At 47.1% G+C, this 23,099-nt stretch overlaps 1 protein-coding gene across 1 annotated transcript; it reads left to right on the forward strand.

Moving 5' to 3' along the window:
* Positions 1-1,166: 1,166 nt before the first annotated feature.
* IDH1 (isocitrate dehydrogenase (NADP(+)) 1) lies at positions 1,167-22,090 on the forward strand. Its single transcript, XM_054043747.1, has 9 exons — positions 1,167-1,249; positions 4,841-4,968; positions 6,775-7,066; positions 9,273-9,378; positions 12,199-12,376; positions 13,401-13,552; positions 17,176-17,316; positions 18,315-18,477; positions 21,110-22,090. The coding sequence occupies exons 2-9, from the start codon at positions 4,847-4,849 to the stop codon at positions 21,201-21,203; spliced, it is 1,248 nt and encodes a 415-aa protein (XP_053899722.1). The 5' UTR covers positions 1,167-1,249; positions 4,841-4,846; the 3' UTR covers positions 21,204-22,090.
* The last annotated feature ends 1,009 nt before the right edge of the window (positions 22,091-23,099 follow it).

Consider the following 23,099-nt stretch of genomic DNA (forward strand, 5'->3'; position numbering starts at 1 on the left):
TCCCAGCATCCAGACCAGTTTCCCCGCCTGGGCACAGGAGGGAAGTGCAGAGGTTGGGGTGCAGGAGGGTGGGGAGCCCACAGGGACAATGGGGGGGGGGCTCCGTGCCCGCAGTGGTCAAGGCCACCAAAATACAAGTTCACCCAGGGCACCATTTTCCCTGTGCCTCCCCCTTTCCCCCATAACACCCATTGGCTGGCTGGCTGGCTGGCTGTCTCCCCTCCTCTATCCCCCACCCCCCCTAACACCCACTGGCTGGCTGGCTGTCTCCCCTCGTCTATCCCCCACCCCCCCTAATACCCACTGACTGGCTGGCTGTCTCCCCTCCTCTATCCCCCACCCCCCCTAACACCCACTGGCTGGCTGGCTGTCTCCCCTCGTCTATCCCCCACCCCCCCTAATACCCACTGACTGGCTGGCTGTCTCCCCTCCTCTATCCCCCACCCCCCCTAACACCCACTGGCTGGCTGGCTGTCTCCCCTCCTCTATCCCCCACCCCCCCTAACACCCACTGACTGGCTGGCTGTCTCCCCTCCTCTATCCCCCACCCCCCATAACACCCACTGGCTGGCTGTCTCCCCTCCTCTAGCCCCCCAGCCCCCTAACACCCACTGACTGACTGGCTGCCTCCCCTCCTCTAGCCCCCCAGCCCCCTAACACCCACTGACTGACTGGCTGACTCCCCTCCTCTATCCCCCACCCCCCCTAACACCCACTGGCTGGCTGGCTGTCTCCCCTCCTCTATCCCCCACCCCCCCTAACACCCACTGGCTGGCTGGCTGACTCCCCTCCTCTAGCCCCCACCCCCCCTAACACCCACTGGCTGGCTGGCTGTCTCCCCTCCTCTATCCCCCACCCCCCCTAACACCCACTGGCTGGCTGGCTGTCTCCCCTCCTCTATCCCCCACCCCCCCTAACACCCACTGGCTGGCTGGCTGTCTCCCCTCCTCTAGCCCCCCAGCCCCCTAACACCCACTGACTGACTGGCTGCCTCCCCTCCTCTAGCCCCACGGCCGGACAGGACACACCTCGCGCCCCGCCCGGGGCCCACCCGCGTGGGCCGCCCCCATTGGCTGCCCGTGGGCGAGGCCATTGGCGGGCGCGGCGGCGGGGGCGGGCCCTTGGGCCCAGGGCGAGCCGAGGGCCGGCAGGGGGAGCCCGGCCGGCTGCGAGCAGAGGCGCCGCGGCACCGGGAGCAGGAGCAGGCCGGGTGCGGAGACAGCGCTACCCAAGCCCGTGACAGCCCGAGGTAAGCGGGGCGCCGCCTCTCCCCGCTCCGGCCAGCCCAGGAGCGGCGCTGCCCGGGCTCGGGGCGGGGGCCGGGAGGGGCTGTCAGTGACAGCGGCCCCGTCTGCCCGGGGGGCGCCGGGACTCCGCTGGCCGGGCCGATCCGTGCCTGGTGACCGGCCCGGAGCTGGGGTGCCGCGGGGGGAGGTAGCCCCGTGGGGGCCGGGCTCGGAGAGGGACGAGGTGGGTAAGGTCCCGGGGCTGGACCGAGGAGGAGAGGAAGGGGTCAGTCTTCTCTCTAGAAACGGGGCCTGATCGCTGAGGGGGGGACAGGCAGCCGCCGCGCCCCCCCCCCCCCCCCCCCGCAACCTGAAACATAGAGACCTTTTACCTTTGATCTGTTTGCACGGTCCCCTTTGTCCCCTGAGTACACGGTGTTGTTATCTGACCTCTGTACTTTACACCCCAGCAAGCGCTGCAGTTGTAAAACAACACCCCCCCCCCCCCCACACACACACCCAGGCTGAAAATCATGATCCGCTTTTCCTTAAAGCGGGCGTTTTACCTCCAGAATGGCATACCTCCAATAGCGCCAGCTGGGTTTTACAAACGGCCTGGATCTAAATGTATTTTGCAGCTTTAGATCCTTTTCAGAGGTCTGCCATTCTCTCCTGGGTGGGCGAGGGTGCAGGGGCGTGTCAAGGCTGCTCAGAAACAGTCTGAGTGCATGATTTCATTCTCCCCGTGGGAAGTTTACAGTGTTTTTGGTTTTTCAAAAGATGCACCTTTAAAAATACTTCATTTTGAGTTGCTGTCAAGAGTATGATGTGTAAATCTTTGGAAAACACGAAGTGACAGTTCATAGATTGCAAATGAATATCAAATTACTGCTGCTTCATGACAACCAAAGCTTCACAATGAGACTCTATTGTTTAGCTTAGATCACTTTTACATTAGTACAGACCTAGTCTAAGTGGAAATGCTTTTGTTTCTTTGTATAACCTAAACTGTGAATTTCAGCCAGTATAGTTATACCAGAATAACCTCTCCTGTGGACATTTCTTGTATGAGTGGCTTTTTTGCAAGGGAGGTTAGTTATTTCACTCTAGAAGGGGTTTAAGCTAAACCAACAAAAAGCCAGTCTTCTTCCAGAATAAGCTTGCCTGTGCAGAGGGTTATAATGGCATAGTTATATTGGTATAATAGGTCAAACTTTCCCAGGCACACAAGGCCCAAAACCAAATTCTGATCTCAGACCTTGCCAGCACTGTGATTCCAGCCACTGGCATAGCTGCACGGTTGCACATCTCTAATGTGGATGTGATTTGAACTGTGTAACTTGCAATAATGTAAATAGTGACTACACTATGCAATGAGCCTCTCCTAATGAAAGAGTGTTGGGAAAGTCCAATCCAGGTCTCTTTGGCTAGGTGCATGGGCTGAGAATATGAAAGGGGAGAGGATGTTGTTTTAAAGTCCGTGCTCTGTGGCAGGAATCTGGGGAACCTGAAAGGGATAGATCACTGAAGTAACTGACTATCAGAGGTGAGCACCTTAATAGGATAGCCAAATACCATGTGTAGAGGCTCAAATCAGTGTTTAGGCATCTGTGTGTCTAAATGTTTTATTATCTCTGTTTTATAGGTGGGGAAACTGAGGCTCATAGGCCCTAGCCATACCAGGGAAAATGTTGTTAGTTAACATATTTAAATGCATCTTTTAATTTTTTTTCTGCTGATGACAAAGGCCAGAGTGGGGAGCAGCCAAACATTCAAAAATGGTCACTTTTGGTTGCCTTATTCTGGACTCTCAAACTTTTAAAACACCCCAAACTCGGTGGCCTCTTTCTTGAAAGTGTTGGCCTAAATGAATTGCTAAAGTCACCCAGAGCCAGAAACAGAACACAGAATCTTTTAACCAGTAATCCTGTGCCTTACCCACAAGGCCCTTCTTCCTCCTCATCACTGAAAAAACATGTTTGAAAATTAGGCTTGGAGTATTTATATGTGTGGGCTGAGCCTACTATGAGTTCACCCAAAGTTTTGTGAATGGCCATATATATAGTGGCTTGTAATAAGCACTAGGCAACTATATCTAATATTGGCAAGGACACTATCTTTGGATATAATAAAAAAAATGTTTTACCGTTTCAGAATGGTTGTTATTCAAATTGATGTGTCCAGATGGGATTATTAGTAGCATAAGGCTGCAAATTTATTGCCACTTCAGAAGGTGGGTTTTTAGAGGAAGTAAAAAAAAAAAATGAAGCATCGTCTAGAGCATGGTTGGAGCACAAGACTGAATCAGGAGTTCTCTGTTCTGTTCCTAGCTCTGCCCTGGACTCTGTATGACCTTGGGCAAGTCACTCACCCTCTCTGCCTCGCTTTCCCCATCTGTAAAACAGGCATGCTACCCCTTTTCTACCTCAAAGCTTCTTGTGAAGCTTAAGCAATGTTTGTAAATGGCACCGAGATCCTCAAATGAAAGCTCCTGTATAAATTATGAAATATTTATATTAATTATTCCATTACTTTCACTTAAAGTCTAAAAATGGACTGGATACATGAATGCTGAATAAGAATTACCAATGCAAAGAATTTTTACTGTCAGCAAGGATCAGTATTTACACACTAAGTCCCCAAATCTGCAAACACTTATGCCTGTGCATAACTTTACTCATGTGAGTCCTCCCATTGAATCCAGTGAAACTACTCATGTACACAAAGTTGTGCATGGGTATAAGTGTTTACAGGATCGGGGCCTTAAACAGGAGTTTCCTGCATCTAAGTTGAGAACTTAAAATAACTAATGAGAACTGCAAATGAGAACTAGGTTGCTGGTTTGCGTTTGAGAAAAAATTGCCAAGTCATAGCTGTTGTGTAAGCAGAAGTAGAAACCAAGCGATTGTAGCCATTTGAAAGTAATGCATAAAGTGTTTGAATAGTACTTTTTGTTGACAAAGATCAAAATGCAAATAGGAGCCATGTAGAGTCTTGGTGGAAAATATTTTTAATGACCCTTGACTCCAATACTTTAGGAGTACTCTGTTTTCAGAAAACTGATGTGTTCCAGTACTTACTTTAACCCCAAAAGCAAGATATTCAAATAAAGAGTTGTATTTGTATATCCTTGGCGTTTCTGTACCAATGTGACATTTTACTCCGGGGGGGGAAGAGCAGCGATGAGCTGATCTCTACTAAAATGAATATGTATCACCAACCTTAAGCATTCAAAAACCGTGAGTCTGGTCCCTCAAAGAGCATGAGATTGGCTTAGAAATCATGAGGGTTTTTTAACTAATAAATTTGGGACTCTCTTTATTTCCCTTCTGGATTTTGAGCCTTTGGGAGGCGCTTAGGGCACATTTTCAACCTTCCCTCCACAACCATGAGGGATAGAAACGTACATGAACGTTGAGATTCTCACCTAATCAGAAGCATCCAGGAGCTGGGGCTTTAAGAAAAGCACCAAATTTCACAATAAAATGAGAGTTGGCAACACTGCTAAAGGATTAGGGTTTGTAGGATTGGGACTTTTTTTTTTCTGTTCATGTTACAAAAATGTGCATTGCTTAATATAGAGAGAGTTTAGTTTGTTTTTACATCTTATTTAGTTCAAGATGTCCAAAAAAATCCATGGAGGGTCTGTTGTGGAGATGCAAGGAGATGAAATGACTCGGGTCATTTGGGAACTGATTAAAGAAAAGCTGATATTTCCATATGTGGATCTGGACCTGCACAGGTAACCATATGCTGATTTGCTGTTGGGCATTGGTTTATATTTTTGTCCATGTGGGGGTTTATACCTTGTCAGAGAACTGGCCTCCCACAGACGTCTCCCCTCCAGCACTCAGTGCTACTCTGCTTGGTTTGCAAAATGATTTGTTCTGAAGACCACCAGGAAGGGCTCAGTCATCTACTTAAAGCCACTACTTTATGATGAAAAACCTGTTTGCCAAAATGTCTTCGCTATGACCTCATTCCTGCAAACGCTTTCCCTGGCAGTCTCTGTGGACTCACAGGGGTAAGTGGTGTACGCCCAGCAATAAGTGGATTAAACTGCTGTGCCTCTTAGAAGGGACAGCACAGGAGTCAGAGCCCAGGTGTTCAGTTACCACCTTTGGACCTTCTTAATTCTGGGCTGCTCTAGGTCTGGTGATAGAGCAGCATGCACAGCTGGCTGCAGGTATGCTTTGTGCAGCCTAAACCAGCTGGAATTCAGCCATTTCTCCTTAACCCCCTGCCTCCAGCACATCCCTACAGCTTTACTGAATGATGGTATTGGGCTCCCATTGGCCTTATGCCAACATGGGGGAATTCCCCACTGGGCCTTTTTACCCATTTAGGCTGCTGAAGTGGTACAAAGGGGCTGTTGCCGGGGATGGAACAGGACTAAGCCCTGTTTGGATTAGTCTGTGACTGTTCACGCTTCTCACAGTTTCATAAACTGCATCCATCCACCTTTGCTCACCTCCAGAACAATAAATTAGGAGCAAGTTTTTAAGAAAACAGGGAGGGGGAAAAATCACACCTTTTGGAATGTGATGACATGGCCTACAAGACTTATTTTAGCAAAATAAAGAGCTATTCCTTCCCTTCCTATCCTCAAAGTAGTAGGTCAGAATTACAGCCATGTTCATGGTTTTTTTATTTTCCCAGCTGTATGGAGAAATCTTCAGTGGTGTCAATCATTAGTCAAACCCACTGAGTCCGACCTTTTCCCTACTTCCAAAGCAGTTTGCTTTTGTTCTGGAGACTCCACCTCCTACTCACCCAAGATTTACTGCTTGCTAGTGCCAAGAGGAACTTACAGGAACCTAGCAGCTCATTGCACACACAGTGTCTGGAGGAGAGTCCTTTCTTAAAAAGTGGGGAAGGAGACAGACTGTCTTCCCAAGCACAGTGGATACATTCACGCCCTGTTTTACACGTAACTGATTATACTTCAAGGACAAATATGCAGAGCACAGTTGTTCATAAAAACAGTAATAAGTATAGTAAAAGTTTTCCCCTCCACTGTTCTAAAGAAATATGTTCAGATGTAATTTTAAAGCATAGCAGTGTGCTGACTCCATCATCGCTGGTATTATTGTTTGTGGGGTCCTGTTGGTGTGCTGAGTGTTATGTATTACACAAAGAAAGCCACAGTCCCAGCCCCAAGCAGCTTGCAGTAGAAGGGTCTAATTCACTCAGGGTTTATGCTGATTTGCACGCAGGCGGAGAGCCCCATAGTGGAAAGTCCAGCGGGAAAGGCTGTAATAATGCAAAACAGCCACAACTTCACTTGAGCTGCCAGGGTGATAGGTTGATTAGATACTCACAAAGCAGGTGGGTACTAGCTGAGAATGGGACATGGCCAAGGCAGCTGGGGACCTTCCCTTGTTTTGACTCCTGCTGGAGTGCAGGTTGGCTGGATGTAGATACCAGTAATGACAGAATTCTAGGACTGTGTGCGTGTTGTCCATTTATATCATGTAGGACCATAAGCATCTTAGATTGATCCATCAGGTGACTTTGATTATTGATTATTTTGGGGGGTTATTTGTAGCTATGACTTGGGCATGGAAAATCGTGATGCGACCGATGACAGGGTGACAGTAGAAGCAGCAGAAGCGATAAGGAAGTACAATGTCGGCATCAAGTGTGCTACTATCACTCCGGATGAGAAGAGAGTGGAGGAGTTCAAGCTGAAGCAAATGTGGAAGTCTCCGAATGGGACAATTCGAAACATTCTGGGTGGCACAGTCTTCAGGGAGGCTATTATCTGCAAAAACATCCCCCGGCTGGTATCTGGATGGGTGAAACCCATCATCATTGGCCGTCACGCTTATGGGGATCAAGTGAGTTACTACTTTAGGGTCATTCTCTGTTTCTTTTTATCTGTTCTTTATTTAGGTGAACAGTCTTATCCCAGGGAACAGGACTGGTACAAAACAGCATGTACCCAACGTGCATGTGATATCTCTTAAAGGCCATATTTTAGCTGCTTTTGCATAGATCCACGAGGGGGTGGAGATGCACTCCCATGCTCCATGCTTATTAGCATTCTGTGTTTGTACAGCACCTACCATGGTGCTGGTCGATGACTGGAGCTACCGCAGTTCTACTAATAGACAGAGGCCTATGCTGGAGGTAGTGCGCACTGTTCCTTATTAAAGAGTGTAGAAATTTCCAACTGCCCCAAAGGCAAGCTCACTGCCTTAGCAGTCTAGAGACAGAATGCCTCCAGCAACTGCTCCCAAGGCCTTCCTCTCACCCCATTGCAGCGGTGAATGTATAAGACAGACTCTACCCCTAAATTTTTTCCTTCCTCTTGTCCCAGTGTTGTCGAATTGTCTGAAGTACTTCCAGGTAGCCCAACATCCAAATTACTTCTCGATTCTCCCTGTTTCCACCATGGGCAGCTTTTGTAGAGCCAGGTACTCATTTCACTCAAAAACAACCTAAAACCAACAGAACCCACTTGCTTGGTACCTTATAGCTTGTGCCTGGGGAGACTGGACAATGGTGCCTTGGAAGCCTCAGGCCACATCATAACGAGGAACATTCCTGTTCTTTAATGATCGCTAATACTGAGAGAGCTGGTGTAATATGAAGCTGAGAGTGTCCTCTAGTGATCTGAAACATGTCAGTCTATTTAACTGGAAGACCCACTCTTTGGCAGCAGAACACCCCTCCAGCCCCCCAGGAAAGCCCACTTTAACGAGACCTTTAGAAGGAGGAAGAAAAACATTTTGTTGGGGAAGAGGAGTCTCATGAACACTGACATTGTTTATTTGGACTTACAAATAAATCATGTCACTTGAGCATCTGATTTAAATACAAGTTTGAAAGCTTAGTGAAAAAGCATTTGTCCTTCTTCAAGTGATTGTCTGCACAGATTCCGTTCTTGGTGCAGACATGGTTGAGGGAGGGATGAGTTTTGTTTTGAAGCTGTTCAAGTGAAACGAAATGGTGTGGAAGGCAGTGTGGTCCCGTGGGAAGGTCCTGGACTGGAAGTCAGACCTGGGCTTTGTTCCCAGCCCTGCCACTCACCTGCTGTGTGATGTTGAGCAAGTCATAGCAGCTTCGTGCCTCGGTTTCCCCATTTGTAAAATGGGAATAACGATACAGACCTTCTTTGTAAAGTGCTTTGAAATCTATGGATGAGCAGTGTTATAGAAGAGCTAGGTAAGTCATACGCTCAACCTAAAATGGTAGGCGACAGCTGAGTATCTAATTCCTAAGAGCAAAAAGAAATTGCCGAGCCCATACCTCACAAAAAAGAATAATTAGTCTTGCGTCTTTAAGAAATAAATCAAGAGCACTGAATAATTAAGTAGGCAGTGGAAATTACAGTAGGCTAGACAGTGTGTTGATAAAGCAAAAGAAGTGGAAATTTGCCAGAGCAAGTGAAAGGAATAATAGATGGGAAGAGATAAAGGAAAAACAGCAAGCTGTAGAGCTTGGGAAGAACATTACTGATGTCAGCAAGGAAATGGTGAGCAGGCTCGAAGGCTGTGATGGAGAGTAGCCTAAAAAGAACCTAATGACATTTACCCAGGACAATTTGGAAGATGATGATACATGTTTATTGTAACTAAGTTTTACAGTTATGTGGTTTTTTTAGAGTGTGTGTTGCCTGCGTGGGCAGTTTTCACCCATTCACAAATGCCTGAGAATGATTGTTACTGTAGTTAGACCTGTTTGGAATTCAGGTCTCAGAAGTGAAAGGTTAGACACTAGTAGCATAATTCACAGCCATTGTCAAGATGGTGTAATTTGGTGCATAGTTGTGTTAACCCAATTATGAAATGGAATAAATAGAATTTACCAGAATATCCCTTCCCCACTGAATATTAAACAATACTATTTTTAGAGATCTGCAATATTAAAATGTCATCTACATCTGGAAAATATAAATTTCTGCATTTTTCACCTTTTAGTGCATCTGTTTCCACACTTTTCCTATGAATGTAAATTGCTATTTGACCAAACATGACACTATTTCTCTTGCAGTTTACCTGTGTATTGGATGAAACTACTAAATTTCTCTCTTTTGTACAGTACAGAGCAACAGATTTTGTTGTTCCTGGGCCTGGAAAAGTAGAAATGACTTATACACCGAAAGATGGCGGTAAACCAGTGACCTATCTAGTCCATAACTTTGAAGGTATGTATGGGGTCACAAAAGCTGTGATTGTAACTGGTATTTAGCATGATTCAAATTGATGGGTGTGTCAGATTCACTGCATGGTACAGCATCTATACTTTTAGAGGCCTATTTCATTTGTGTGGGAGGGGAGGAGAACTTTCCAGCGCTGAAAGTTAATTCAATTGTGTTGGAAATCATAAAGCAAAGAAACAAAATACAACACACACACACACACACACACCAGACTTACCACTTCTCATGCATCTTCTGTGACACTTGCGCCGTTGGTAGCTATGTCAGCCACTGCTCTTCGCTGATAACAGAGAGAGAAATTCTCACATTGCAAACTCCCCACCATGCTTTGGACTAATTGGCAAATTCTGTCAAAAAGCCAAAAACTGCTTGGAGAATGAACTACTTCTATTACTACTAGAGGAAATCCCCTCCCCCCAGATCAGGCCTGAGCCATGCTGGCAGGGTAGCGTGTGGATTCCTGGCCCTGCTGCTGCACTCTAGATAAACAAAGCACTTGGTTCACCAAGGCAGTGAATCAAATGCCTTTCACCAGCACTACGCCATGCAGTTGTGTTGAACCTGAAATTTACGGTTATGTACAAATGTGCAAATTATCTTCTTTAAATTATTTTCAGGAAAATGTTACACTTGAGACTGTATAAAACTTGGTAGCTATGAGACCCCTAACCCTAAAAGTTCTTTGGAGGACCTTGTAGTCAATCCCATTTTGCTCTGTACATCACTAAGCATGGCAGGCTGGGTGCCAATTTGCATGCTAAGACTAATGGAGACTGGTGATTTGTATTCTTGGATCCTATTCCAACATACTTGGGTTCGGCTTTTATGAAACTTAGTTTAATGTTTTTAAAACAACACCCAATGTCCTCTTAAAACAACTTTGCTTTTGTAACAAACAACCAAACCTGCTTCAGTCATGAAAAGGTCTGGCTATTTCCCCAACCACCACCAGGTACCTCTGTAATAAGACTCAACTATTTCTGTCATTACCAGGAATACACATAGGCAATGGTTAAGTTACCTTACGAGGCACTCCTTCCAAAATTATGTTTTGGGTTTCCAAATGAGGGGTGTTGTCATAAGAAAACTTACTGAAAAATACTTTGGCCAGTGAGATTTCAAATTAGGCCAGATCCTGCAGACCCAGGCAAACCTCCCATTTAGGCCAGTGGTAACTTTGCTTTGAAAATGATAGTAAAGGTCTAAGGCATTTGGATAAGAATGAGCCCATCTCAGGTTTCTCACTAAATGGCCCCAACCAATTCTTATTGAAGTCAACGAGAAGACTCTCATAGAGATCAGCCAATGGGAACTGTCTTATTGAAGTAAGTGGGATTTTGTCATTGATTTAAGTAGAAACACAATCGGGCCCAGGAACCTTAATCTTTTCATTTTAGTAATTGTCAACAGTAGGAAGACCATTCCAGCGTGTCTAGTTTTGATCAAACTCATGGCAGATACAACAGCCTCTAGGAAATTTCACAACTCAAAGAAGGGGGAAGTGGGTGGGTGTGCGTACTGCTGTGAAGCCTACCCTTCTGTTATTCAGACCAGAAGAGATGACAGGAGAGTTTGGGGGAATTGTATTTCCTTGGCTGACTGGCTCTGTACTTATTTTTAAATCCATAGCTCCTGTTGTTCTCAATAAAATCACCAGAGTTCTCTGTGATATAGTTATTTCTGCTTCAAAGGGTGATTCCACTTCTATATGCCACGCACAGTTTTAATGTATGTACTTCAGACTAAATAGGAAGTTAGGGAATGTTAATGTATCTCTTAGAATGCTAGCTTGTCCCACCCTGCTGGTCCACAAGCAGGTCTCTCCTTCCTCCTCCCAGGGTCTGTACTGAGGAAGGGATTACAAACTGTGGAATGGAGGACATGCACAATTTTCCTGCCTTCCCCTCAGACATACACAGGCCGTGCACAACCTAGTCAGAATACTGTCCAAGGCTATGTTGTCTCTTCTCTATAGCCCTTATGGAGGTTCTAGGAACAGGAGAGCATTCTTTGCAGCCTGGTGACAATGAACCTGTTCTCTCAGGGAGCCAGGAGAGGCTGCAGTGAGGTCCGAGCCAGTGAAGAGATTCAGGGCCTCCACAGATGACTGTGGATTCCCGGGACCCACGTAGTATGGAGCTGGTCCCACAGCCTTTGTCCATGCTGCCAATGGTTAAACCACCACCTCAAAGAAGTAGGATCTCGTACAGCAATTTCCTCCCCAGAACCCTTTTCCATTTGTTTGTTTGTTTTTTTCCCCCCTCTCTGAGTGGTGGTGATCTGGACCGTAGTTAGGTGTCACTGAAGGAAACTATATCTGGCCTACAGCCATGTAAAAAGTTACTTAAGCTTAAAGATCCACCAGGAACCATGCCTAGATCCATGCCTCACAGCACTCAGAGAATTAGACAAATGATGCACATGTGGAGGGAGGGATAGCTCAGTGGTTTGAGCATTGGCCTGCTAAACCCAGGGTTGTGAGTTAAATCCTTGAGGGGGACAATTAGGATTCTGGGGCAAAATCAGTACTTGGTCCTGCTAGTGAAGGCAGGGGGTTGGAACTCAATGACCTTTCATGGTCCCTTCCAGTTCTCTGAGATAGGTATATCTCTCCATGTGGGAGGAAGAGTCCTATTGTTTATAACTGAATTCCATCCTGTTACACTTCACAGTCTCTAGAACCGCATCAGGAAAGACAGACTGCCGAGGATTCCAGCCTGCTGGCTGTTAGAAATGGGGTGGGTTTTTTAGCCAGTGTTGTAGCTAATTCTTATTTACTGTTCTCTTTTCTCCCTTTGCTGATAGGCTGTGGTGGTGTAGCTATGGGAATGTATAACCTTGACCACTCCATCAGGGATTTTGCACACAGTTCTTTCCAGATGGCATTATCTAAAGGCTGGCCCCTGTACATGAGCACCAAGAACACCATTCTGAAGAGATATGATGGACGCTTTAAAGACATCTTTCAGGAGATCTATGAAAAGTAACTAGTACAGATTGTTACTTCCAGTTTTTCTCTTCCAGAGCATTTTTGCTGTAGTAGAAAGATGGTTCTCTTATTCTTTGTGAACCCCCACCGTCAATTCAGAGCCCAAACCTCTGAAGTGCTCAGCACCCCCCGCTCTCATTGAAGCCAGGTTGGGGCACTCAAGCATGTGCTTAAGGGCCCTCCTGAATCAAGGCTTCGTTGTCCATCTCCACTGGCATCTACTGATGATAAAAAGAAAGCTCTGGAGATTTGGATGGAGTCATGGAAAATCCCTGGCTACTTGCTTTAGAACTTGAACCTCACTATTTTTTAGTAGAGCACTGCAAGTCTTCTGTCTTTAAAATGTACATATGTATACTCTTAAAATGGCTTACATTATAAAGAGGGAATCTGTCTAGATTTCAGTAAATTGTTGTTTGGCCTTTTTTGAAGAAAGTATCTTGTCCTACAGCTCTCATATTTAACCAGGGAGGTCCTTGAGTATTAGACTCCAATTGACCCCAGAAATATGATCACACAAAATTCACTGTAAATTCACAGAAGCATGGAGCCATAGTCTTGTCCCGTTCACCAGTTTAATCCCTTTAAATACAGCTGAGGTGCTGTTGATTTGTCTCAGTGTAAGAGAGAACACCATTGGCCCCACTGATTCTCAAAGCTGAATGCATGAGACAGATTCTTTTAACAGTGTTTGCTCTAATCTATGTTTGCTCTTTGTCCCATATATGAGGAGCTCAGCCATTGGTTGTCTTCCCTCCTCCCCCCACCTTTGACTGGTCACATGCCATCTTTATATGCATGCTTCATAAAAACGTATAAAACCAGGAGCAAAATGTATTATGTACATCCTGTCCTTTCAGGTGCTATTCAAGACCCATAAACATCTTCATCTGAGCCCACAGGCCCTTTCCTCTCCCATTTCCTCATGCAAGTTAAGGATTTCAGCCTTTCCCCTGCATGTTGCACTGACCAGAATTGTAATTGCCAGAAGCTACCTGGTGGTTTTCTTGTCTTTCAGAGAATACAGGCCCCAGTTTGAAGCCAAGAAGATCTGGTATGAGCATAGACTCATCGATGACATGGTGGCTCAAGCCCTGAAATCTGAAGGTGGCTTTATCTGGGCCTGTAAGAACTATGATGGTGATGTGCAGTCTGACTCTGTGGCACAAGGTTTGTCCTGTTCCTATTCCAGCAGGTTGCTGGGCTAAGCCTGGGTAACAGTAAGGCCACCAGCGTCACACAGAGCATCTCATCCTATGTACCTGTGCATATGCTTATCCTAGAGCCACTGCTTTATCTCCAAACTGTTTGCAGTTCACAGACTCAAGAAAACTAAGTATGAGATGCAAACTTAGCTTTAAAAAGTGACTCTCAATTGGCAGAGTGCATCCATCTTCTGTTTAGACTTCTTTGTCTGATGGCTATTCCAGTGCTACAACTACTAATGGCTCTAAACCCAAAGTGCTTGCACCAGTAGCTGGGATTTGGTCACCAAAATGCCTGCATGACTTAACCCAGGGCACAGTGGCGAAAGCTGAGCATGGAAAGGTCACCTCAGCAAATTGGCTCAATGCCCCATGAGCAAAAAAAGAAATTGTAATGACATAAAAATGTAACCCAAATGCCAAGAGCTAGATAGATATTGATATGAATAAAACTCTTAGCTCTTGGTGAGAATCCTACTCAAAGATGTGGCCTTTTGGCATGTGTGTGGCACTCGCAGGAAGAACATGAAGTGAGTAGTGTTCTTTCTTTAGCACCAAGAGCAAATTTCGCCTCACACAAAACTTAGAGGGATTCTTGTTCCTTGCCCCAAGAAGCTTCCAGTGACCCAGATCTCAGAGACCTGGAAGATGAGAAGGTGACATGAGCTCCCAGATTTACATCCCCACAAGCTCCTCCTGCCAGAGGGGATGGCACCAGGAAAACAGGTTTTGTGGTTTTGTTTGTTTGTTTTCCATTTTCTCAGGCTCTCCCCTGTGGCTCTTTCTGTGGGATGGAGCACTCAAACCCAGTGTAAAAGCCTGATCCCATAAGTTGTAAGGTTCGTGGAACACCTGTTCAAGTATGGGAGTTTCAAGCACTGGGACCTTGCAGGTTGGGACCCTAAGTGCTGAAGAACGTAGGGGAAGGAAGAATGGCCATGTGGTCAGGGCTGGATTAACCCATCACTGGATCCTAAGTAAACATACATTTCTCCTGGCCCAGTGCAGAGGGAAGGCTCTGGTAGGGTGACCAGGTGTCCCAATTTTATAGGGACAGTCCCAATATTTGGGGTTTTGTCTTATATAGGAGCCTATTACCCCCTGCCCCGTCCCGATTTTTCACATTTGCTATCTGGTGACCCTTGGCTCTGGAGGGGTAGGGGGGTTGGAGAGAGCCCGCCCACATTCACCCCACAGTGGCGGTTCCTGTCCCGTGGGGCTGGGCCCTGCTCCAGGCATTGTGACCTGGTGCATGAGGTTACAGCACCACTCAGGTTCGGCCTGGTTGCCCCTCTGTATGACAGGGGCGGAGGGAGGCGGCTGGGCCAGACATGACTGGTGCTGCAACCCAGGCACCAGGTCTCAACGTGCAATGTCCGGAGTGGGGAGCCAGGTCTAGACCTGTGGGACAGGAACCACTGCTGCAGGGTGAGTGCGGGGTGGGCTCGCATTCACCTCCGCCCCTGGGGTCTCCCCTCTATATCACGCCAGGATTAGGGTTGTGGTGCCTGGGTGAAGGGTGGTTGGTGCCCCCTTGGTGGCACAAGGCATTGGAGAAGGAGGACACTGGCCTACGATTTTAACTCCCTGCCCCCACAAATTTGGGTCCTAGGCATGTGCCTGGTTTGCCTGTGCATTAATCCAGCCATGCATGTGGCTAAGGCAGAGGACAGGAAGTCAAGACACTATAGTTCTATCAATGCCACTGGGTTCATGTGACATTAGGCAAGCCCTTCAGTCTTTCTGAGCCTACTTCTCTCTAAATTGGGGAGGAGAACAATACTCGCCTACCACACTGAGGTTGCAAGGCAGAACTTGTTCATGCTTCTGAAGTGGTTTGAGATCCTCCCAAGGAGATGACATGTAAAATCAAAGTCTTACTATGTTAGACAGAGTGAGCCAGGTCCTTAGCTGGTGTACCCAAGTGTAGCGCATTGACGTTCCTAGAGCATGTCACTTTACACCAGTGGAGGTCCTGGCCCCGACTACCCCAAATGATCAGGTGTGGCGTAGAACAGAAATTTAAATCTCTGTACAGGAGCAAGTTTCTCCTCCCACTCCCAAAGCCCTTTATCTGATGGGACCTTTCCGTAGGAATGGAGATGAATGTGACAAGATAAATGTGGGGAATGAGTAGGGTCACCATATTTCCGAAAGGGAAAACAGGACACCACATGGGGCTGCCCCAAGCCACTTGCCTGAGCCCTGCCTCCAACCCCGCACATGGGGCTGGCCCGTGCCTGCCCCCCCTCTACGCCACACACGGGGCTGACCCAAGTTGCTGGACTGAGCCCTGCCTCTCCCACATGCAGCCTGCTCCCCGTGTGGGACTGATGTAATTCTTCGCCTGAGCCCTGTTCCCTCCCCCCCCCCCCACGCGGCTGGAGTCGCTGCTTGCCCAAATCCTGCCTGCCCCCGCACAGCTGGCATCGCTGCTTGTGCAAACCCTGTTTCCCCTCCCCCTCCACATGGGTGGCCTTGCCGCTCCCCCACCCCCGCATGTTCCTCTGCGCCCACTAGGGGTGCGCGCCCCACTTTTTTGGCAAAAATGGGCAATTGTCCCGTTTGCTCTTGCCAGCTGCTGATCAATTGGTAAGAGCAAATGGGACAAATACCCATTTTTGCCAAAAAAAAAAAAAAAAAAAAAAGTCATCACAGCTGGGACATGGCTTAAAAAGGGGACTGTCCCGGGCAAAACGGGACATATGGTCACCTTAGGAATGAGGATTGACAACAAAATACATGAACAGATAAGAAGCAGGGCAGTGGAACTGGGAAGGGGGGCAGGAGAAGTGCCCCCATAATGGAAATATTGTGGGGGCTCTGCCCCCATAGAAACTCCCTCCACCCCAGTGTGAGCAAGACAAGAGCAGGATCCACCGGAGCTGGAGCAGCCGCAGCAAAGCCTAGGATTGGGCCAGGGAGCGGGACTCGGAGGGACTGGAACAGGCCTGGGAGCAGGTAGGAACCTGCCTGGACCTGGCTCCCGACACCTCTCCCAGCCACGTCTCAGTGCTCCCCTCCTATCTCTGCACACACCCCATAAGGAAATCTTCCATTCCTCCCACTGCAGCTAGCTTTTCTGGGCCCATTGCTTTTTCTTCCCCTAGGAGAAATATGAATCTCTCTCTTGGGAGAATTGAATTTCTACTCTGGTTGGGACCAGCGAGTGTGAAATCAAATGCAAAATCCGATTCCTAAACAGCCTTGCTGCTCCCATCCCCTTCCCATGCTGCCTTGCAGTTTTGAGTGACTTTTATTTCAGAGCTTTGGGAGTCAATGGGAGAGGAAAGGTGCTTGCAGACTATGAGCAGAAAACAAGTGGCTGGCTATGGTGAATATGAATTTGCTTGAAATGGAGCAAAATGTCTGCAGTTTTCTAGTGGTCTTGGTGAATAACTTCTATTCTTCAGACACTTGGGAGCAGCTTCCTAAGTCAGAACTGAACGAGTGGGTGTTTTAGTATTTAATGTATGGCTGTTATTCAGGAATTTGTTTGGCTTCCCTTGTGGCTTGGCAGAGTGGGGTAGCTTTAGCGGAGTCGGGGTTTTCAGAGGAAGACTTGACCCATTTGCTTATGACCTGCAGGTTATGGTTCTCTGGGGATGATGACCAGCGTACTGATCTGCCCAGATGGCAAGACAGTGGAAGCAGAAGCTGCTCATGGCACAGTTACGCGTCACTATCGCATGCATCAGAAGGGTGAAGAAACTTCCACTAATCCCATTGGTAAGATGCCTCGTGCTTCTCTGACTGATTGCGACACATCAGAAGGAGTTAAGACTGAGAACACCCGCACTGTTGTTCCTGCAAATTCCTGCATCACAGAATGCCACACATGCGAATTGCATGATAATTTGTGTATCTTCCTTGGTACTTCTGCCGTGTACAGTACAAGCAGCTTGGAACTGACTGGATGGGAGCAATGAATTGTGTACACGATCTAGCCTATGAAATATTCTGACATCCCTGCGTTAATGCTGTAGTAATGGCTCCACCGGGTTGTTTTACTTTCAAATAAAATAGGGACACGCAGCTGATAAGCACAAGTGAGCAGAGTCCAGGTTTGTCTATGTGAACGCTTCGTTCACCACAAGCCGGGGTGTAAATCTACCCTGCACATGTGGACCCTGGTGCTATGCACTGAAGAGTTCCCTCGTGTGCTTTATTCTACTCCTGTGTAGATTAAAGCACACTAGGGATTTTTAGTGTGGGGCAGCAGGTCCACATGGGCACTTAGCGCGTGGCAGGCTCGTGCAGGATAGATTCACTCCCCAGTGGGCCGCGCACTATGTGTGTGTATCAACAAGCCCTATAAAACATCATCTGCACTTACCCTCATTTTCCGTGCAACATGTTACTGGGAAGTAATCAGATTCCAGCGTGTATGGTATTTAATAACTTTGGATGTTTTCATTGCATGTAGCTCTTCGTATTGGCCTCTGTTCATCTCCATCACGTGCCACAGAGAGGAGCAAAAGAGAATCTGGAGCTTAAAAAAAGATAAGGAATAGCACATGGGTTGCTTTAAAAAACAAAAAAGAGACGGGGATGTGAAGTCACTCCCGTTTGCGCTCCAGATTTTCACTGAAAGTTCAGCTCTTCTTATTAACCTTCATCAGTTGTTCCATTTCTTACTTGGGGGATTCCTTGTTTGTTTGTTTGTTGTGACAGTGCAGCCTCATCTTACTGTTTCAGCACTACAATTACTCTCTCTTTCTCTTTAGCCTCCATTTTTGCCTGGACTAGAGGACTAGCTCACAGAGCTAAACTGGATAACAACGCCGACCTCAAGAACTTTGCCACCGCCTTGGAAGAGGTCTGTGTGGAGACTATAGAGGCTGGCTTCATGACAAAGGACTTAGCTGCTTGTATTAAAGGTTTACCTAAGTAAGTATGTGGTGTCTGCACTGCTCTTAAACTAGGCCATGGCATTGCTATAGTGACCAGTAGTGCATGGCAGGCTGGTGGGGGGTAGGTTTAAAACCACTGTTTATTATTATTTGTACTACTGGAACAGCTAGGAGCCCCCATCATGGACCAGGACCCCTTTATGCTAGGTGCTGCACAAGCACAGAATAATCAGAGTAGCTGGCTCTTACATAGATCTCAAAGCACGGCACAAAGGAGGTCAACATCGTTAGCCCTGTTTTACAGACGGAGAAACTGAAGGTCAGAGTGGTGAAGTGATTTGCCTACGGTGAAGAGACAGTCCCTGCCCCCAAGAGCTTACAATCTAAGTAGCTCAATCCATCCTGCCTGGCCAAATGGTGTAAGAGCCCAGGTTGACAAGAACAGACTGGGAGACAGTTACCGTGGGACGACTGTCTTACGGTGACACTCGCTTTTATTAAATACAAGTGTGAACTGCACTAGGATGAAGGTTTGGTTTCTCCACCTCCTAAAGCCTACAGAAAATTAATCTACAGAATTCTGACCATTCTCTCCTTCACGTGCCCCTCCAGGGTGACTAGATCTTTTGTTAAGGGTGCCGGGATGGTCTTGCATACCATTTGAGCTGCAAACACAGTTACAAAGTGAGGCAAGTAAAGAAGGGCCAATCAGATCCCTCATCATGTCCTTCTACTGTCTTAACATTCTAGTACAGAACTAAGCCTTTCCGCTCAATGTGAGTTGGTCCTGTATTAACCTGTTAACAAGGGATTGAAGAGAACTGTGCATTGGTATAGTTCAAGACAGACTCTACAATCTCTTGGGCAGGCCACTGTATTTACACTTTCCCTATCAATTGTAATATCTGGCCCAAGCCTCCACATGCCTGATGCAAATCAGAGCCAGTCTTCCAACTTTTCCAAGGATGGGTGAGAATTGCCTGTAGGCGGGAGGGGCATGTCGTTTTACTGGCAAAGCAACTAATACACACATTCTTGTCATAAATCAGTGAGTGGGGAGCGCCATATAGCCTAAGACCAGTAGCAACAACCAAACCGGTAAAAGGGAAAGCTGTGCTGCTGTTAATCGTAGGCAGAGGTTGTTTTAATAGTCTAAGCACTAGGTAGGGCGGATGTAAACAGGAGTTGCAGGTTCAAATCTGGAAAAGGGCAACTCAGTCCTTTCTAAGGTAGATACAATATGAAAGTCTTCTAGATGAGACCTTAAGTGATGTCTTGTCTGCTCCGGGGATCTAGAAGATCCCTGGCACGTTTCATAGGAGGAGGGGTTTGCCCAGCTCTTTTTTGTCCAAACATTTCCCCCTTCCCTTACTGTTGGTCCCCAGCATAGTATGCTGTTATCGGCATGTCTGCTCCACTCCTGCACTGGCTTCGTTTCAGTGCGGTTGCCTGCATAGCTGACCCTTTTGGCTGAAAGGTGCTGATGTGGGTTTTACAGTCTCCCAATGAGACATGAAGCTGTTTGAGAGACTGTTGAAGCATGGTTACTTCGAGGTTTTGTTTTACATGAATCCTGAAGGAGCTGCTGCCACAGTCTGTCCAGGAGGGTGCTCCCCACCCACCCCTGGCCCTCTGGACCTTATTATCAGGCCCCTGCCCTGCAAACCCCTGGTCCCCTCCCCTCTGTAACCTGAGCCGGCTGTGCGACTTGCAATTGGTTAGTTTCCGAACCGCGCCTAGAGAACAGTTGTACATGCTCATGCTCCATACATTCCATTTCCTCACCCTTGTGTCCCGCCCTGACACCAAGTGACAAGACCTTTTACCATGTGTGGAGGGTGAGGAACCCCGGAGGCTAGCCTGTATTCCACTTTGGTCCCACAGCAGACCAGGGATATCAGCTGGCAGCTCCTTCATGGAGCCATGAGCACTGCCGTGTACCTGGCGCGGTTCACCTCCCTCCCTGTCCCTTTTGCGGCATCGGGGAGAACCTGTTGCACATCTACGTGCAGCGTGCCAGGTTGCAGCCCCTTTTCCTGCTCCTCCAGAACCTTCTCCTTGGGTTCTGGTTGCCCTTTCTCCTCATCTCCTGATTTATGCACACCCTGTCCCCACCCCACAAAGTCAAGAGACCTCCTCCTAGCACTGGCCAAGGTGACCATCTAGAAAACCAGGAGGAGGATGCTGGATGGGAAGGTGCTCTGCAATTGTGGGGCTGGTTTCCATTCCTCGCTTCGATCACGCATCCAGCAGAGTTCCTCGGGCTGCGTCCACTGGCTCTCTAGACACCTTCAAGGAGCAGTGGGTGCTGTCTGGCGTTCTCAGCTCAGTGTCCCCTTCTGGATCCCAGATTTTGGCTCTATAACCTCACTCCTGTCCCTTGTTTTCATTTGTGGTCAAGCTCAACTTGCGTGAGCTCTGGGTTCAGTAGCTCCTCCCCTTAGGCTGAGGGAGGGGCCTATACCCCCAGAATGCAATAGGTGTTGTTGCCTAGCATTCTGTCACACAAGGGTCCTTGCACAGAAGTAACTGTCACACTACAAACTAATCAGTGTTTTATGCTGTTCTTCAGTAGTATTATAACTCAAAGCCTGAAGAGCATTTTTCCCTTTACACTTGGCAGCGTCAGTGCCTTAAGATGGTTGTTTGGTGTGTTTTTCCCTCTGCAGCGTGAAGCGGTCCGATTACTTGAACACCTTTGAGTTCATGCAGAAGCTTGCTGAAAACTTGAACATGAAACTAACCTCGCAGCCCAAACTGTAAGGGCAGACGTCAGGAAGCACTCTGCAGAGAAGCCCGCCTCTGTCTGATGACTGGCTTACACTGTGGTGTGTAACATTTCACAGTACTGGGAGAATTGACACGGTCACCTTTTTTTAAAATGAAACCTGTTTAAAAACCTGTTTTAACTCATTAACTACTGGGGTGTGGGGTCTATTTGGCAGCCATCTGAATGTGGTAGGACACCTAACAACATTCAAAGCAGGCCAGGGCTTCCCTCCTCCTTGATTTATCCCTCACTACTGCCTCTTTTTCCCCCTCTTCTGCCTCACTTCAAAACCAGAGGATGATACATGAGCGGTTAAACCAGTGGTAACCTACTGTACAACAGACATGTAGAAACTGGAACAGTCCTCTCCTCTCCAGCATCATCCACTGACTGTGCCAGCAGCACAGTAAACTCCAGCTTTTCACTGGTCTGTCTTATGAATGCATTAAACCAACTTCCTCGATAATGGCAACCAGAGCGCAGTAGCCTGGCGATGAGGGGTTACTTGAATCACAGCTATAGCAAAGAGAGAACACTTAATGAATGCTGGAAGCTTGTTTCAGTTCCCTAGGGTAAATGGCTACTAAACCCAGGATGTGGTGGGACTGGGGGGAGGGGAGACTCTATTTCATTATACACCCTTCTTACTGTATGGGAATTGTTACCTCCTACCAGGGCCCATGTATTTCAGAAAGGTGCAATTACTCAAGTTGCTTTCTTCAGGCAGCTGAATGCTTCTTATTCAGTCTCTTATATCGTTGTGACACTTCAATGTTCAGCATTATGGTCTATTGTGAAACACTATTCCAGCCATGGTTTGGGTTTTTTTTTCCTTGAAGGATATATTAGTTCAGACTAAAATAAAACCAGAACTAACATCCTCTTGTCTCTTTTCTTGTGTGTGTGTGTGTGAGGGGAAAAAAACGGAACTATCCAAAATAAATCCCTTCAACTGCATCTCTCCACAGCCTATCAACCCAGTTAATGCTGAGACAGATTTCATTAAGCAAAAGTTAGTTGTAAAGATATCATACTTAAGAGGTAAAGTTACTTAATTCTTATTTACAAACTCCTGTTTGCTAGTAAGTTATTTCATGTTTTTGCCTACAACAAGTTGTCAGCTGTAGTGTGGCAGTAGATGTAAAAATTGCATATTTCCTTAGTGCAAGGAAAACTACAGCAGTGACGTCTATTAACTGTCACTTCTAGTAATGGGTGAATATCATGTAGCTCCAGCTAGTGCATACCAGAGTTTACAAGACTGGCTCTAGGCTTTGCATGGCTCTGCACAATGCAATATGGCTGAAGCCCTACCCAGCTCCTTCGCTGCCTATGACCTAGTTACCTACAAACACACAATTTCTTCACTCCTACAGAGCCCCCAGCAGCCTAACTGCTGCTTGCTACCACCCACCTCTTTAAGGCTCTGTGGCCTTGGCTGATAATCTCCCAGTTGCAGTGGGAAGCCCCAGAGAGGTTAGTGGAGCAGGGGAATATAGTTAAGAAATTGCCTGCCAGTGAGATCTATTAGTCTATGGAATAATTTGCCATGGAATGTGCTGGAAACCCCACCCATCCCACATTTAACCCCCTACTGGACACTACACTTGAAGAGATGCAATATGGAACAATCCTGCACTGGCTGGGGAATGGAGTAGATGACCTTGTATTCCCCTCCCCCTGCCTACCATCACCCAAAACCTCTGATTCTCTGGCCATGGCTGTGGAAGTTGGGAGGTAAGGTGAGAGGTTGGAGTAAAGACCCCAAAAGTACAGATTTCCATCGGGCCACATAGGCATAAAGCTCCCAGGTTTAGATGACTGACATCCTTTTTACAGTGCAGAAAAGTGGTAGACATCTTACAGAACAAACAAACAGGTGCTACTTT

This window comes from Malaclemys terrapin, chromosome 11 (genome assembly GCF_027887155.1).
Source record: "Malaclemys terrapin pileata isolate rMalTer1 chromosome 11, rMalTer1.hap1, whole genome shotgun sequence".
In the NCBI taxonomy this organism is placed as follows: Eukaryota; Metazoa; Chordata; order Testudines; family Emydidae; genus Malaclemys; species Malaclemys terrapin.

Excerpts from the sequence above, each read along its gene's own strand:
- IDH1 (XM_054043747.1), top strand. The coding sequence starts at position 4,847 with ATGTCCAAAAAAATCCATGGAGGGTCTGTTGTGGAGATGCAAGGAGAT. Across the intron at positions 9,379-12,198 it reads TCTAGTCCATAACTTTGAAG|GCTGTGGTGGTGTAGCTATG; the intron begins GTATGTATGGGG and ends CTTTGCTGATAG. Across the intron at positions 17,317-18,314 it reads AACTTCCACTAATCCCATTG|CCTCCATTTTTGCCTGGACT; the intron begins GTAAGATGCCTC and ends CTTTCTCTTTAG.